The following is a 12,405-nucleotide window of genomic DNA, read 5'->3' on the forward strand; positions in this document are numbered from 1 at the left end:
TAGTCACTTATTTTAATATCTTCTTCCAAGGCTTGATATCAAATTTTATTCAACGATACTTCTGTGAAGTGCATTGGTTCATGTTATTAAATTAAAGGTGCGGTATCAAAACAGGTTGCTGTCACTGAAAAAGAAAATCTTAAAACACAAAACAGTAATCACTGATACTCACACACATTGTGCTGGTTTGGATGCAGACACTGAAGGTTGCTGTTTACATTTTTTGTCTAATCCTGCAGCTACCAGTCGTAACAGGAGTTGATACCGTTCCTTATCATTCTTCTCTATGTTCTTCAGAAAGAAAAGAAATGTTTGTTTTACATCCTGGAAAATCTCTCCTCATTTCCTAAAGTATTGATTCCTTGAGGGACAATTGTCATGCCATTTCCATTTTCGCCATGATATAATCATCCGCAGATTATTCAAGCTTTGGTTACAACATAGCTATCCCCATGTTGCCTTTATCAATCATCTATACATTAACAGCCTTTATCAGTCATCTGTACGTTAACACTTGGAGTAGGGAATCACTGGATAACAGGGCAAAAGTGAGGACTGCAGATGCTGGAAATTAGAATCTAGATTAGAGTGGTGCTGGTAAAGCACAGCAGGTCAGGCAGCATCTGAGGAGCAGGAAAATCAACGTTTTGGGCAAAAGCATCCTGATGAAGGTCTTTTGTCCGAAACGTCGATTTTCCTGCTCATCAGATGCTGCCTGACCTGCTGTGCTTTTCCAGCACCACTCTAATCTAGGCACTGGATAACAATCAAGTCCCAGCTTCCTTTTGAAACAGAGAGTTGTTACCAATGTAGCATGCCTCCCACAGGCTTTTACGGTGCCCTGGTCCTTATCACTGGGCCAGATGATCCAGGTTCGAGTGCCAGCTGCTCCAGAGGTGTGTTGTAACACTGAATCAGGTTGATTAAAACGTAACTGCAATTTGACCTGTGGCATTGCTCTTTTAGAAGGCTGATTGGTCTGAAGTGCTGGGTTAATGTTCCATTTTCTACAGGGTATGGGGTTGAACCTCACATTTGCTAAAGAATCTGGCTCATGTCAGTTCTGAGTTAACATAAAAAGGCTCTTGCAGTTAAGTGGCAGTGTCCCAACCTCTGCACCAATCTGGGTTCAAGTTCCACCTGCTTCAGAGTTCCACATGCATGAATAAAGTTAATTAAAACTACATATAGCACTCATCCTGCTACTCAGCTGTGAGTAACTAAGTAGTTGTCAGTCTAGGGATTGTGATTTGAAACTTATCAATCGATGTAAAATAGGCATTCAATGGCTCAGAGTCTTTTTGGTACGGGAGATGGAACAGAAAGCATACATCTAGAAACAACCAATTTTTTTGAAGACTGCATTTGAGGGGTTGGTGGAGAATCGGAGATGTTTTTGTCTCCTTTCTCCCCTTTATTGTGGTCAGCTGACAGTTTACAAGTATATACAGCTATTTCTTGTCTACCATGCCCAATTTGTTTCTGAAAAATGATAAGCGTATTAAGAATCTGAGACGAGTGGGCCTTTGTCTTATTGTTAGCAATCTCACCTTGCGTTACAAGATGCCTGGCTCACATTCTGCTCAGCAGGTGAAGACCAAAGATTTAGCTCATTGTCCAGTGGCCTACTCATGTTTTGTGCGTGCTTGTGGCTCTAACCTTGTTAGTCATACGATTACTCAAGAAAATATTAATAACTCTTGGCTGTATGGAAGGAGTGGTTTGGGGATCCACAGTGGCTCTGTGGTTAACACTGTTGCCTCCCAGTGCCAGGAACCCGGGTTCAACTGTGTGGAGTTTGGATATACTCCCCATGTCTGTGTGGGTTTTCTCCGGGAGCTCTGGTTTCCTCTCACAGTCCAAAGATGTGCAGGTTAGGTGAATTAGGAGCAAGTGAGGACTGCAGATGCTGGAGATCAGAGTCGAGAGTGTGGTGCTTGAAAAACACAGCAGGTCAGGCAGCATCCGAGGAGCAGCAGAATCGACGTTCTGGGCATAAGCCCTTCGTCAGGAAATCCAAGTGAATTGGCCAGGCTACATTGTCCATTGTGTTCAGGAATGTGTAGGTTAAGTACATTGGTCAGGGGTAAATGTAGAGTAATGGGGTAGGGGACTGGGTCTGTGTGGGTTACTCTTCAGAGGGTGGGTGTGGACTTGTTGGGCCGAAGGGCCTGTTTCCATACTATAGGGATTCTATGATTCTACGAGTGTTCACCTTCTAGCCAGTCAGCATGTTGATAGCCTAGAACCAAGCATATTCTGCAATGTGCTCATTTACAGGGCTCTCGGTTGATAGCTGGAGTGGGAAACTGGATGTTAAGGAGGAACACTCTAATGGGCCTGACTTTGCAAGACAATGCTCTCCTAAAACAAGTTCTGCACATAATTCCTGCACAAAGTCTTAGAAGCTCTATTAAGACTTGCTGTGTATGATTACGCAATAATTTTATACATTAGTTAAAGAGAATCGAATGGATTGGTGGTAGATGTTTGTTTAATAGCTTTATGGATATATTTTACATACACCTATGTTGCCTTACTAGTTCAGAGGAGCATCCAATACATGAATTTGTCACAGGCACATTTAATATAAACTGTTACTCTAACCTGGCTAAACCTCATTAAATCTTATGCATTGAATACAGCTTATATTAGTATCAGTAAATAAGGTGGACATACTGTGGAGCACTATGGTGGGGGCGGCACGGTGGCACAGTGGTGAGCAGTGCAGCCTCACAGCACCAGGGTCCCAGGTTCAATTCCAGCCTCAAGCGACTGTCTGTGTGGAGTTTTCACATTCTCCCCGTGTCTGCGTGGGTTTCCTCCGGGTGCTCCGGTTTCCTCTCACAGTCCAAAGATGTGCAGGTCAGGTGGAATGGCCATGCTAAATTGCTCGTAGTGTTAGGTGAAGGGGTAAATCTAGGGGAATGAGTCTGGGTGGGTTGCTCTTTGGAGGGTCGGTGTGGACTTGTTGGGCCGAAGGGCCTGTTTCCACACTGTAAATCATCTAATCTAAAGCACTTAGCACCTAAAGCAATTCTCAATGATTAATGAATTGTGTTAGGAGATGCTTAAGTATAATTGTATTATTTGCAAGTTTTAGGCGAGTGTCCAACATGATAGCAATCATACCGCAATAATTCAGAAGTCAGCATTAACATCTTTGGTGTGTAAGAACATATTCTGTGACAGAAGTAACACATTAGTCAGGCCAGGTCTTCCCAAAGTGGGGGCCATGAACTCCAAGGCAGCAATAGCTGACCTTCCTTCCCTTGCTCTCACAGGTTTTCTGCACCCACATCTCCACACACCCAGGGGTATAATTTTCCAACCTCAAATTGGGATCACAGAGGGGAAAAAAATTTGGGAAGCCTTAGCTCAGGCTTTTAGGAACTCACAGCAGAAGACCAACCAAGCAGGAAGTGCCAGGTAATGCAATTTAACAAGCATCAAAAAGTTTATGTGAGAATATAATTAGTCAACATCTCTACATATCAGCTGCAATTGTGTTTACATATATTTATTTACCCATAAGAAATTTTCTCATTTACTGATAAGAAATAAGGTATACAGCATCAAGAATGAAGATAACATTGTGACACTGAAATCAGTGTCGCAGTTGCATACGAAGCAACAACCTCAAGGCAAACCCAGAACTGACAGGTTCAGAGCAAATCATTCGAAATATCCATGAGTTGTATAACTAAGTTTGTTTTCTGTCAATCTTTCCTACACTTCTGGCTTGAACTTCAAATCATAAACTTGCAATTTCCCCACTGGATCTGCTATCAATTACAGCTACTCGTGGCTTTTATTTTGTTTTTTCAGCTGTCACACTACACCCGCACTTCCCTTTTACCTTATGTTGTCATCCCTTTAGTTTTTGAATCTTGCCTGCATTGGCCCAATGACAGTCTTTCTCCTTTGCTCTTTCCTCCCCTCATGCCATTCCCTCCCTCCATTCTTGCTTAAAACCTGTTACACCTTTAACTTCTTCCAGTTCTAATGATAAGACGTGTAATATTAACTCTGGTTCTCTCCCAACAGATAGTGTCCAACATGATAGCAATCATGTTTTGTTTTGAATTTGAACTTATTACTCATCTCACTCACAGTACAGTGGTGGCTTCTAACATTTTTCTTGAGTGGTGATGGTGTTGATGGAAGGCTATGGTGCTTTAGAGGAAAAGGCAGCTGCTCGCTGGTTTCTCCTGGAAGCTCACTGAGTGATCTGTTTGGAATATACAATGCAAATACATTCAACTCTTGTACATCAGGCTACTTCCCCATTCATGCACATCAGTAAGGGAAGGAAGGAACTTTCCTACCTTAGTCATGTACCTTCATAGACCGAGCAGGATTGCTCTCATCTCTATAATGTTTGCACACCCCTTTGAAAAAAAACCTGAATTGCTGGCAATAATACATATTGTGCTATAATTCATACTGGTCCTAAGACTATAGTAAGTTTGACGCTATCAGCCAGGGAGCAACTTGGATGCGAGAGCTAGCCTCTGAAGTGCAACGGGAAAAGAAAGGACCATTTATATTAAGTGGCAGTTTCATAGCTTTCATCTACCTTTTGTTTGCAAGAAAGAAAATAATCCATTTGAATATTGATGAGATATTTCACATTTTAAATTCTAGTTTCTACGCTTCAGGAAGAGCTTATTTCTCTGGTCTATTGTAACAGTTGAGAGAAAGTTATCCCACACGTCTTATTTCAAAAAGGACATGGAAGTACTGGAGAGAGTGCAGAGACTTTCAAGGATGATCTGAGAAATGCATAATGAGAAAGGTTTGACAGGTTATGTCTCTTTGTCTTGAAGGAAAGGCTGAGACGTGACAGCAGTTTTATAAATTCTGAAAGATTTTCATTGGGTGAATATGTCAAGGTAATTTCTTTTTGTGGGGAGGGCCAGAACTAGATTGTGTCTTCATAAGGTAATCACCAGGAAATCCAACACGGAATTCAGAAGAAGCTTCTTCCTTCACAGAATGGAGAGAAGATGGAATTCACTGCCACAAGGATTAATTGAAGTGAAAAGTATTGATGCGTTGAAGGGAAAAATAGTAGAGCATATAAAGGGAAAGGGAGTATGCAATTAGAACCTGGATACATCCTCTGGGTCCATGCACAAATTATCACTGTGGTCCTTAATGGCCTTATTCTCTCCCTCAATATCCTATTATCCTTAAGGTACCTGAAAGGAACTTACAATTTTCTTCTATTTTACCTACCAATATCCTTTCATATCCCCTTTTAACTCTTCTAATCTCCCTTTTAAGTTCCCTCTTGCACATTCTATACTCCTTAAAGGCTTCTGCTGTTTTGAGCCCTACTCTTGTTTGGGTCATACAAAAACGTATTGTACGTGGGATATGGAATTGAAATTCCTTGAAACTAGTTTCTTCTGTCCCACACTTTGGGAATCACACTAGACAAAAGCTAATCCTACAGACATTCCAATCCTCTGTAAATGTGCAGCTATGTATTTCATTCAACAGGTCTACATATATTTTTTTAAGAATTTAGAAACCCTACAGTGTGGAAACAGGCCATTTGGCCCAACAAGTCCACACTAATCCTCCACCCAGACCCATTCCCCTACTTCTTTACATTTCCCTGACTAAAGCACCTAACTTACACATCCCTGAGCACTATGAGCAACGTAGCATGGCCAATTCACCTCACCTAGCTTTGGACATTTTCTTCAGAATTTAGAATATCTACAGTGTGGGAACAGGCCATTTGGCCCAACCGTCTACTGTTTCTGACAATGAAGAGTTCACTACAAGCAAGAAAATTAATTCAGTATATATTATTAGAGTTCATGCGCATTGCATTTAGGCACATGAGACTGAAGAGTGAGTGATAATTAAACCAGATTTTGCACTAACAATGTAATCCTCATTTAAATGTATACATTCTGGTCTTAATTTTTAGTTTCACTATGAATTCTTAGGTCTACATTTATGACAGAAATAGCCTTTGCAAATGGGTCATAATGCAAAAAAACCCTTCCTCCAAAATTTCCACTAGATTGTGTGCTTACCACATGATGAATTCATACAGTTAATATCAATCATAAAAATGAATGGAGTAATAGGTAGTGGAAACATTTGCAAAAGGTCAAAAATTATTGTATTAAAATTAATGAACACATAAATAAATTGGTGTTTTAAATATATGAGATGACTAACTTACCTCTGTTTTATATTGCCAAATTCATGCCAATTTGTTTCATTTCCACAATGCCTTCTCTTCGATTTGTGCTCAACATCTAAGTCAAATAGCAAAAGCCAAAAAGCAATATGATCATTTGACCAGTTTAACCACAGAAGAAACTATTTCAAGAGAATTCCACAAATTAAGCTCCTTAATGGACAGCCAAAGATTCACCTTTGCGAGATGACTAGACTTCCACCAAAGGTGGAATGACACACTGGCACAATGGTTAGCACTGCTGCCTTAGAACCCCAGAGATCCAGGTTCGATTCCAGGTTTGGGTGACTGTCTGTGTTAAGTTTGCATGTTCTCCCCATGTCTTCCAAGTTCTTCTGGATGCTCTGGTCTCCTCCCACAGTTGCGCAGATTAGGTGGATTGGCCATACTAAAAGGAATTCACCCTTAGTGTCCGGGTAGGTTTTGAGAGTTAGTTATGGGAAAAACCTAATGTGGGGGGCGGAGGCGGGGGAGATGAATGGCTTCTCCCTGTACTGGAGGGATTCTATGATTCTTAGGGACATTCATGAATCATAACCTGCCTAAACAGTTTTCTGTACTTTCCCTGGAAAATCCCCGTGGATGGAAAAAGAATAGAGAAAAGTATGGACACAAATCTCCCCTAGTAAGAACACTCCTTCTGAAAAGCACTAAGAATAGAATCTTCCCAGACCTGAATGACATGGAAAATGCCAAGTATGGAGAATTGTGCAAGATCAGCAGTAAGGAAATGCACAACATTCAGAGCAAAAAAGTCCCATTTTCCAACTAAGTGTTGAATACCGAGATGGGATTCTTGCTAGTGTGCAGTGAGTGGCCTATTTGTATGCATTCTCATCTTTATGATGTCATCTCCCACACTGATATGCAGTTTCCTATTCCCCCCTCATCCCCCAGTAGGCAGAAACCAGGTGGTGACAATCCATGGACATAAAAGTTAGGAGTGATAACCCTGCAACTCCACCTCACTGCTTGGACACCAGGCCCCAACATCATGGGCAGATACCACATACCAGAACTTCCAAGTCCTCATTGGCAAAGCAAAATGCCCCATGCCTAACATTCCGAGACAATTGAGAGTGGGAGAATATGAGGAGCCTTCATGGTAATGAGGTGACTTTGGGAAGATGATGTAACAAGGTTTGCTCAGAGTTGTGGAGTGATAACTTCCATGAAACTTGGCAAATTTGACACTTAGCCAATACTAATAAAATTCAGCCCCAATGGAACAAAAAGTAGGAAACAAGGTATGCTGTTTCATGTAAAACTGCAGAAGTTGCTGAATGAGATGCACAATTATTTTACAGTATTACATCATTTGGCTCTCTACTCAACTTTATCATACAGTGTGCACTTCCACAGTAGATACAGACTAAACATGCCACAAAAACATCCCTGAATGACCTACTCTTGATCCTATGTTCCTATACTTGCACTCCCTGGTTCAGATAACATGCTAATCATTAATCAATCAGATTCAAGATTTGTTAGAAACATATTTGTTTGTTTCATATACTCAAACATGGTGCTGCACCATTTATATCTCTCACTTACAGTAAAAGAACAGAAAATTAAAGGGGCTAAGCAAGGGCAAATCTAACAAATAGCAGGTTCTGTTCACTCATCCATAAACTACCATTTGGTGCAGAAAGTTTCTGCCAAGGTGAGAATGAGCAACTTCTTTTTTTACAAGGAGCCTGGATGGTTACTCTGGAATTAAGTTTAAATATTAGGGCAGTGTGATGACTTGCCAAATAAGTTGTTGTTAAACTTTCACTTTCTATTTGTTCATTTGTGAGTTTCGCTGGTCGAGTCAGCATTTATTGCTCACTCCTAGTTGCCCTGCAGATGGAGGCTGCCTCCCTGAACCATGAAAGTATTTCAGGTGTAGGGATATCTACAATATTGCAAAGGACAGAGTTTCAGGAATTTGTCCCCGCAACAGCGGAGGAATGGCAAAATATCTCCAAGTCAGATGGTGAGGAAGGGAACTTGCAGGTTGTGGTGTGTAATGTGTCTGCTGCCCTTGTCCCTCAAGCTAGTAGAGGTCACGGGTTTGGAAGTTCCTGTTATGCATCTTGTTATGCATCAGTCAGCCTCAGGCGACTGACTGTGTGGAGTTTGCACATTCTCCCAGTCTGCGTGGGTTTCCTCCGGGTGCTCCAGTTTCCTCCCACAGTCCAAAGATGTGCAGGTCAGGTGAATTGGCCATGCTAAATTGCCCATAGTGTTAGGTGAAAGGGTAAATGTAGGGGTATGGGTGGGTTGCGCTTCGACGGGTCGGTGTGGACTTGTTGGGCCGAAGGGCCTGTTTCCACACTGTAAATAATCTAATCTAAAAAAAAGATACACACTGCTGCAAGGTCATTGGTGAAGGGAATGAATGTTGAAGCTTGTGGATGTGTTGCCAAGCAGCAGGGCTGCTAGGTCCTGGATGACATTGAGCTTTCTCAGTGCTAATGAAGATGCAAGTGAGGAGAATTCCATTACTCTCCTGACTTCCGCTTTGTGAATAATGGATAGGCAATGGGGAAACAGGAACAAATAATTCCAAGCCTCTGACCTGTTCTTGCAGCCACTGTATTAATATAAAACCATACAGTAAAGAGGTCCTTCAGTCCATCAAGTCTGTACCACCAAAACTACACTAAATCTGCATGAGTCCCATCCTCCATCACTAGACCTATAGCCTTGAATGCATGACATTTCAAGTTCTCATCCAAATATTTTTTTAAAGGCTGTGAGGTTACCCACCTCAACTGCCCTCCCAGGCAATGCATAGCAATCTCCCACCACCCTCTGAGTGAAAACTCTTTTCCTCAAATCCCCCCCCTAAACCTCTTGTCTTTCATCTTAAAATTGTTGTCATTGTAGCTATCCCTCAAGGTCTAGGATGATAGTCTTCGTTCCGTTGATCTATTTATGGGCTCTCAGGTGGCTGATGAGTTCAATCTTGGCCTTGAAAGTTGTTCCACATTCAGGACAGGTGGTTCCAGATGGCAGATTGGGCTTTGGTTGTTGCTGCCTTGCTTTCCGTGTTCTTCTCCATTTGCACTTCTGTTGGTTTCGAAAGTTGCTGTTCCTTTTTGGATGATGGTTTGCCAGAGTTTCCTGTCCTTGGCACTAGTTTCCCAATTGTTGATGTCGACGTTACATTTCTTCATGTTGGCTTTTAAAACATCTTTGAATCTCTTCTGTTGTCTGTCTCTTTTACGTTTGCCTTCTTTAAGCCGGGAGTAGATTTGTTTCGGCAGACATTTGTCTTTCACCAAACAACATGACTGCTCCATCTTAGTTGGTTCTTGATGACGTAGGCCTCAATGCTGGTTGTTTTTGCTTCATTCAGCATGCTGACGTTGATTCTACCTTTCAGCTGATATTCAAGATGTTTCCAAGGCAGCATTGATGGAACTTTTCCAGAGTCTTGAGATTTCATTGTATGCATCAGAAACTTGGACAACATACCAGAGTGTTAGGATCACCACTGCTTTGGACATCAACGTTTGGTGTCTGTCCGGATGTCACAATCACGAAAAACTCGGGTTTGAAGACGTCCAAAAGCTGTTCCAGCATATTTAAGGCCATGTTAGATCTCGTCATTAAGGTCAACATTGGAGGAGAGGTGACCTCCAAGATATGGAAAGTGGTCCACAATTTCCAGGATTGTTTTGCCAAATTAAATTGATGCTTCTATCCAATTTGTCTCAGTTGGTGATGGTTGATAGATGATCTGAGTCTTCTTGAAATTGATGGAAAGTCCAGGTTTCGTGTATGCCTGGTTGAAAGTGGTTTTCTGAGAGAGCTGCAACGCTGTTGTCATCTGCGTATTGGAACTCAATGAGGGAACTCATAGATGTCTTGTTTTTGGACTTAAAGACAGGCAAGACTGAGAACTCTGCTATCTGTTCTGTAGACAATTTCGATTCCTGGGGGTAGGTCGTCCTTGATGATGTGGATGATTGTCACAGTAAAGATGGTGAACAAAGTTGGGGCAATCATGCATCCCTGTTTTACTTCTGATCTGACTTGAAAAGGCTCACAGTTACTGTTGCTGACCAGAACTGTGGCAAGCATGCCATCATGGAGGAGTCTCAGGATTCAAATGTACTTTTCAGGGCATCCATAGGTGGACAGGACATCCCATAGGAATTCTCTTGATACTGAGGCAAAGGCTTAGGTGAGATCAATGAATGCCACATACAAAGGTTGAAGTTATTCACGACATTTTTCTTGTAATTGTTGCGTACGAAAGATCATGTTGATTCTTTCGCATGATGATCTAAAACCAGCCTGTCTCCGGAAGGATCTTCTCCGTTAAAGGCTTGAGCTGGTTGTTCATGACGTGGGTGAGGATCTTTCCGGCTGTTGCTACAGGGAAATTCCATGATAGTTTCCACATTCCAGATCGATCACCTTTCCTTTTGTAGATGGTAATGATTGCTGAGTCTCTAAAGTTTGCTGGTTTGTCTTCATTTATCCAGATCTTGATGAGAAGTTGATGCAGTTGGTCATGAAGCAGGTTGAAACTTTATTGCTGGAACAGCACAGCAGGTCAGGCAGCATCCAGGGAACAGGAGATTCGACGATTCGAAACGTCGAATCTCCTGTTCCCTGGATGCTGCCTGACCTGCTGTGCTGTTCCAGCAATAAAGTTTCAACTTTGATCTCCAGCATCTGCAGACCTCACTTTCTCCATGAAGCAGGTTACCTCCAATTATGTAGACCCTGGCAGGTATTCCATCAAGTCCAGTGGCCTTGTTGTTTTCAAGGTTTTGATGGATTTCTTGACAGCATGTGTTGGTATTTTGCTTAGGGAGTCGTCAATGGGCTGTTCTGGAATGTTGATCACATTACTGTCAATGGGCTGGTTTGATTTAGAAGATCTTCAGAGTGTTCCCTCCATCTAGAATTGATGTCAGCATTATTCTTCAGGATGGTTAAACCACCTTTGCTTTTGAGAGGCGCTTGACCGTGAGTGGATGGGCCAAAAATAGTTTTAGTTGCGCTGAAGAAGCTTAGAGTGTCATTGGCATCTGCTAGTTGTTGGATTTCCTGAACGTTCTTCCTCCACCATTGGTTTTTCAGATTTCAGGTGCTCTTCTGGACTGCAGCCTTACATTCCTGATAGCGTTTCCTTTTGGTAGCTGATTGTTGGTCATCTTGTAAACTGGATTTGCAGAGTCATGGACTGTCTCCATAGATTGTCAGATAGAGCAAGTGAGGACTGTAGATCAGAATCGACATTTCTGATGAAGGGCTTATGCCCAAAACATCAACTCTCCTATTCCTCGGATGCTGCCTGACCTGCTGTTCTTTTCCAGATTCCACTCTCGATTCCACAGATTGTCACCTTGTCGTGGTGGAGAACTTTGTGTGGGCCTGAGGTCTCATGAGCGATGTCTTCTAGAGCTATGCTCCTGGTAGGGTCACCCATGGTGGTAAGGTCGAGGGTGAGGTCCCTAAAAAAGAATAATCCAACCAAGACCTCAACTGTGGAACAGGCAGATGACGTTGCTTCAAACTCAACAGCTGTGAAGGTGGACGAAGGCTGCAACAAATCCATCAGCTTCAATCGGCATGGGCTCCATGCCATTGGAATCTGTTTGTGAAGTATCATGTGCTTCTTGGAGTGCAACATCAAGTATACTTTAAACAAATACACACACAGGCATCTTCTCTCAGTGGATTATTTCTTTAAGTCTTTTGGGGGAGGGCAGCGGGAGCAGGCAATGTGAGGGCTGGAAGCTTCTAGTTAAGGACAGGCACGAAAGCGGTGAATACTTTATTCAGTCACTCAACGTTTGGACAGAAGCAGGTAAGTTTGATAGCAGTATTCAGTCTGAGCAGCCCTATTTATGATCCACTCTGCTCACCCTGAACTGGGAGGGGGCTAGAAAAGGGGCCCTAAAAATAGTCTGCTTCACCCCAACCTATCTGGAAAGCCAGAGGGATCACCATTATCCGGTCGAAAAACATCGAGAAGTGAAATATGAAATTTGGAATCTGGAATATGCAAACTCTGATGGATAACCCAAACTCAGACCAGCCAGAGAGGAGAACTGCCTTTGTTGCCCGGGAACTCCAAAAATTCATCTTTGACATCATTGCTCTGAGTGAGACCCACAGAGCTGGAGAAGGGCAACTAAAGGAAGAGCAAGGTCAATATACCTTTTTCTGGA

General features: G+C 42.3%; 1 protein-coding gene and 1 long non-coding RNA gene across 5 annotated transcripts in view; one reads left to right on the forward strand and one right to left on the reverse strand.

Annotated features, from left to right (window-relative positions):
- LOC122551460 (sentrin-specific protease 2-like) overlaps positions 1–12,405 on the reverse strand; it is a 425,299-nt gene that overhangs the window by 392,717 nt on the left and 20,177 nt on the right. For all 4 annotated transcript variants that reach the window (XR_006312107.1, XM_043693394.1, XM_043693393.1 and 1 more), the window contains 3 exons: positions 6,209–6,284; positions 4,114–4,231; positions 173–291 (listed from right to left, as the gene is read on the reverse strand). Coding sequence is in view for 3 of the 4 variants with exons in the window: in XM_043693394.1 (XP_043549329.1) it covers positions 173–291; positions 4,114–4,231; positions 6,209–6,284 (313 nt within the window). In the remaining variant the exon portion in view is untranslated. The remainder of the gene's footprint in view (positions 1–172; positions 292–4,113; positions 4,232–6,208; positions 6,285–12,405) is intronic.
- The window catches only part of LOC122551464, a 105,124-nt gene that overhangs the window by 1,756 nt on the left and 90,963 nt on the right, over positions 1–12,405 (forward strand). The gene's annotated exons all lie outside the window — the stretch shown is intronic.

Source organism: Chiloscyllium plagiosum, chromosome 7, assembly GCF_004010195.1.
Source record: "Chiloscyllium plagiosum isolate BGI_BamShark_2017 chromosome 7, ASM401019v2, whole genome shotgun sequence".
NCBI classification, from domain to species: domain Eukaryota; kingdom Metazoa; phylum Chordata; class Chondrichthyes; order Orectolobiformes; family Hemiscylliidae; genus Chiloscyllium; species Chiloscyllium plagiosum.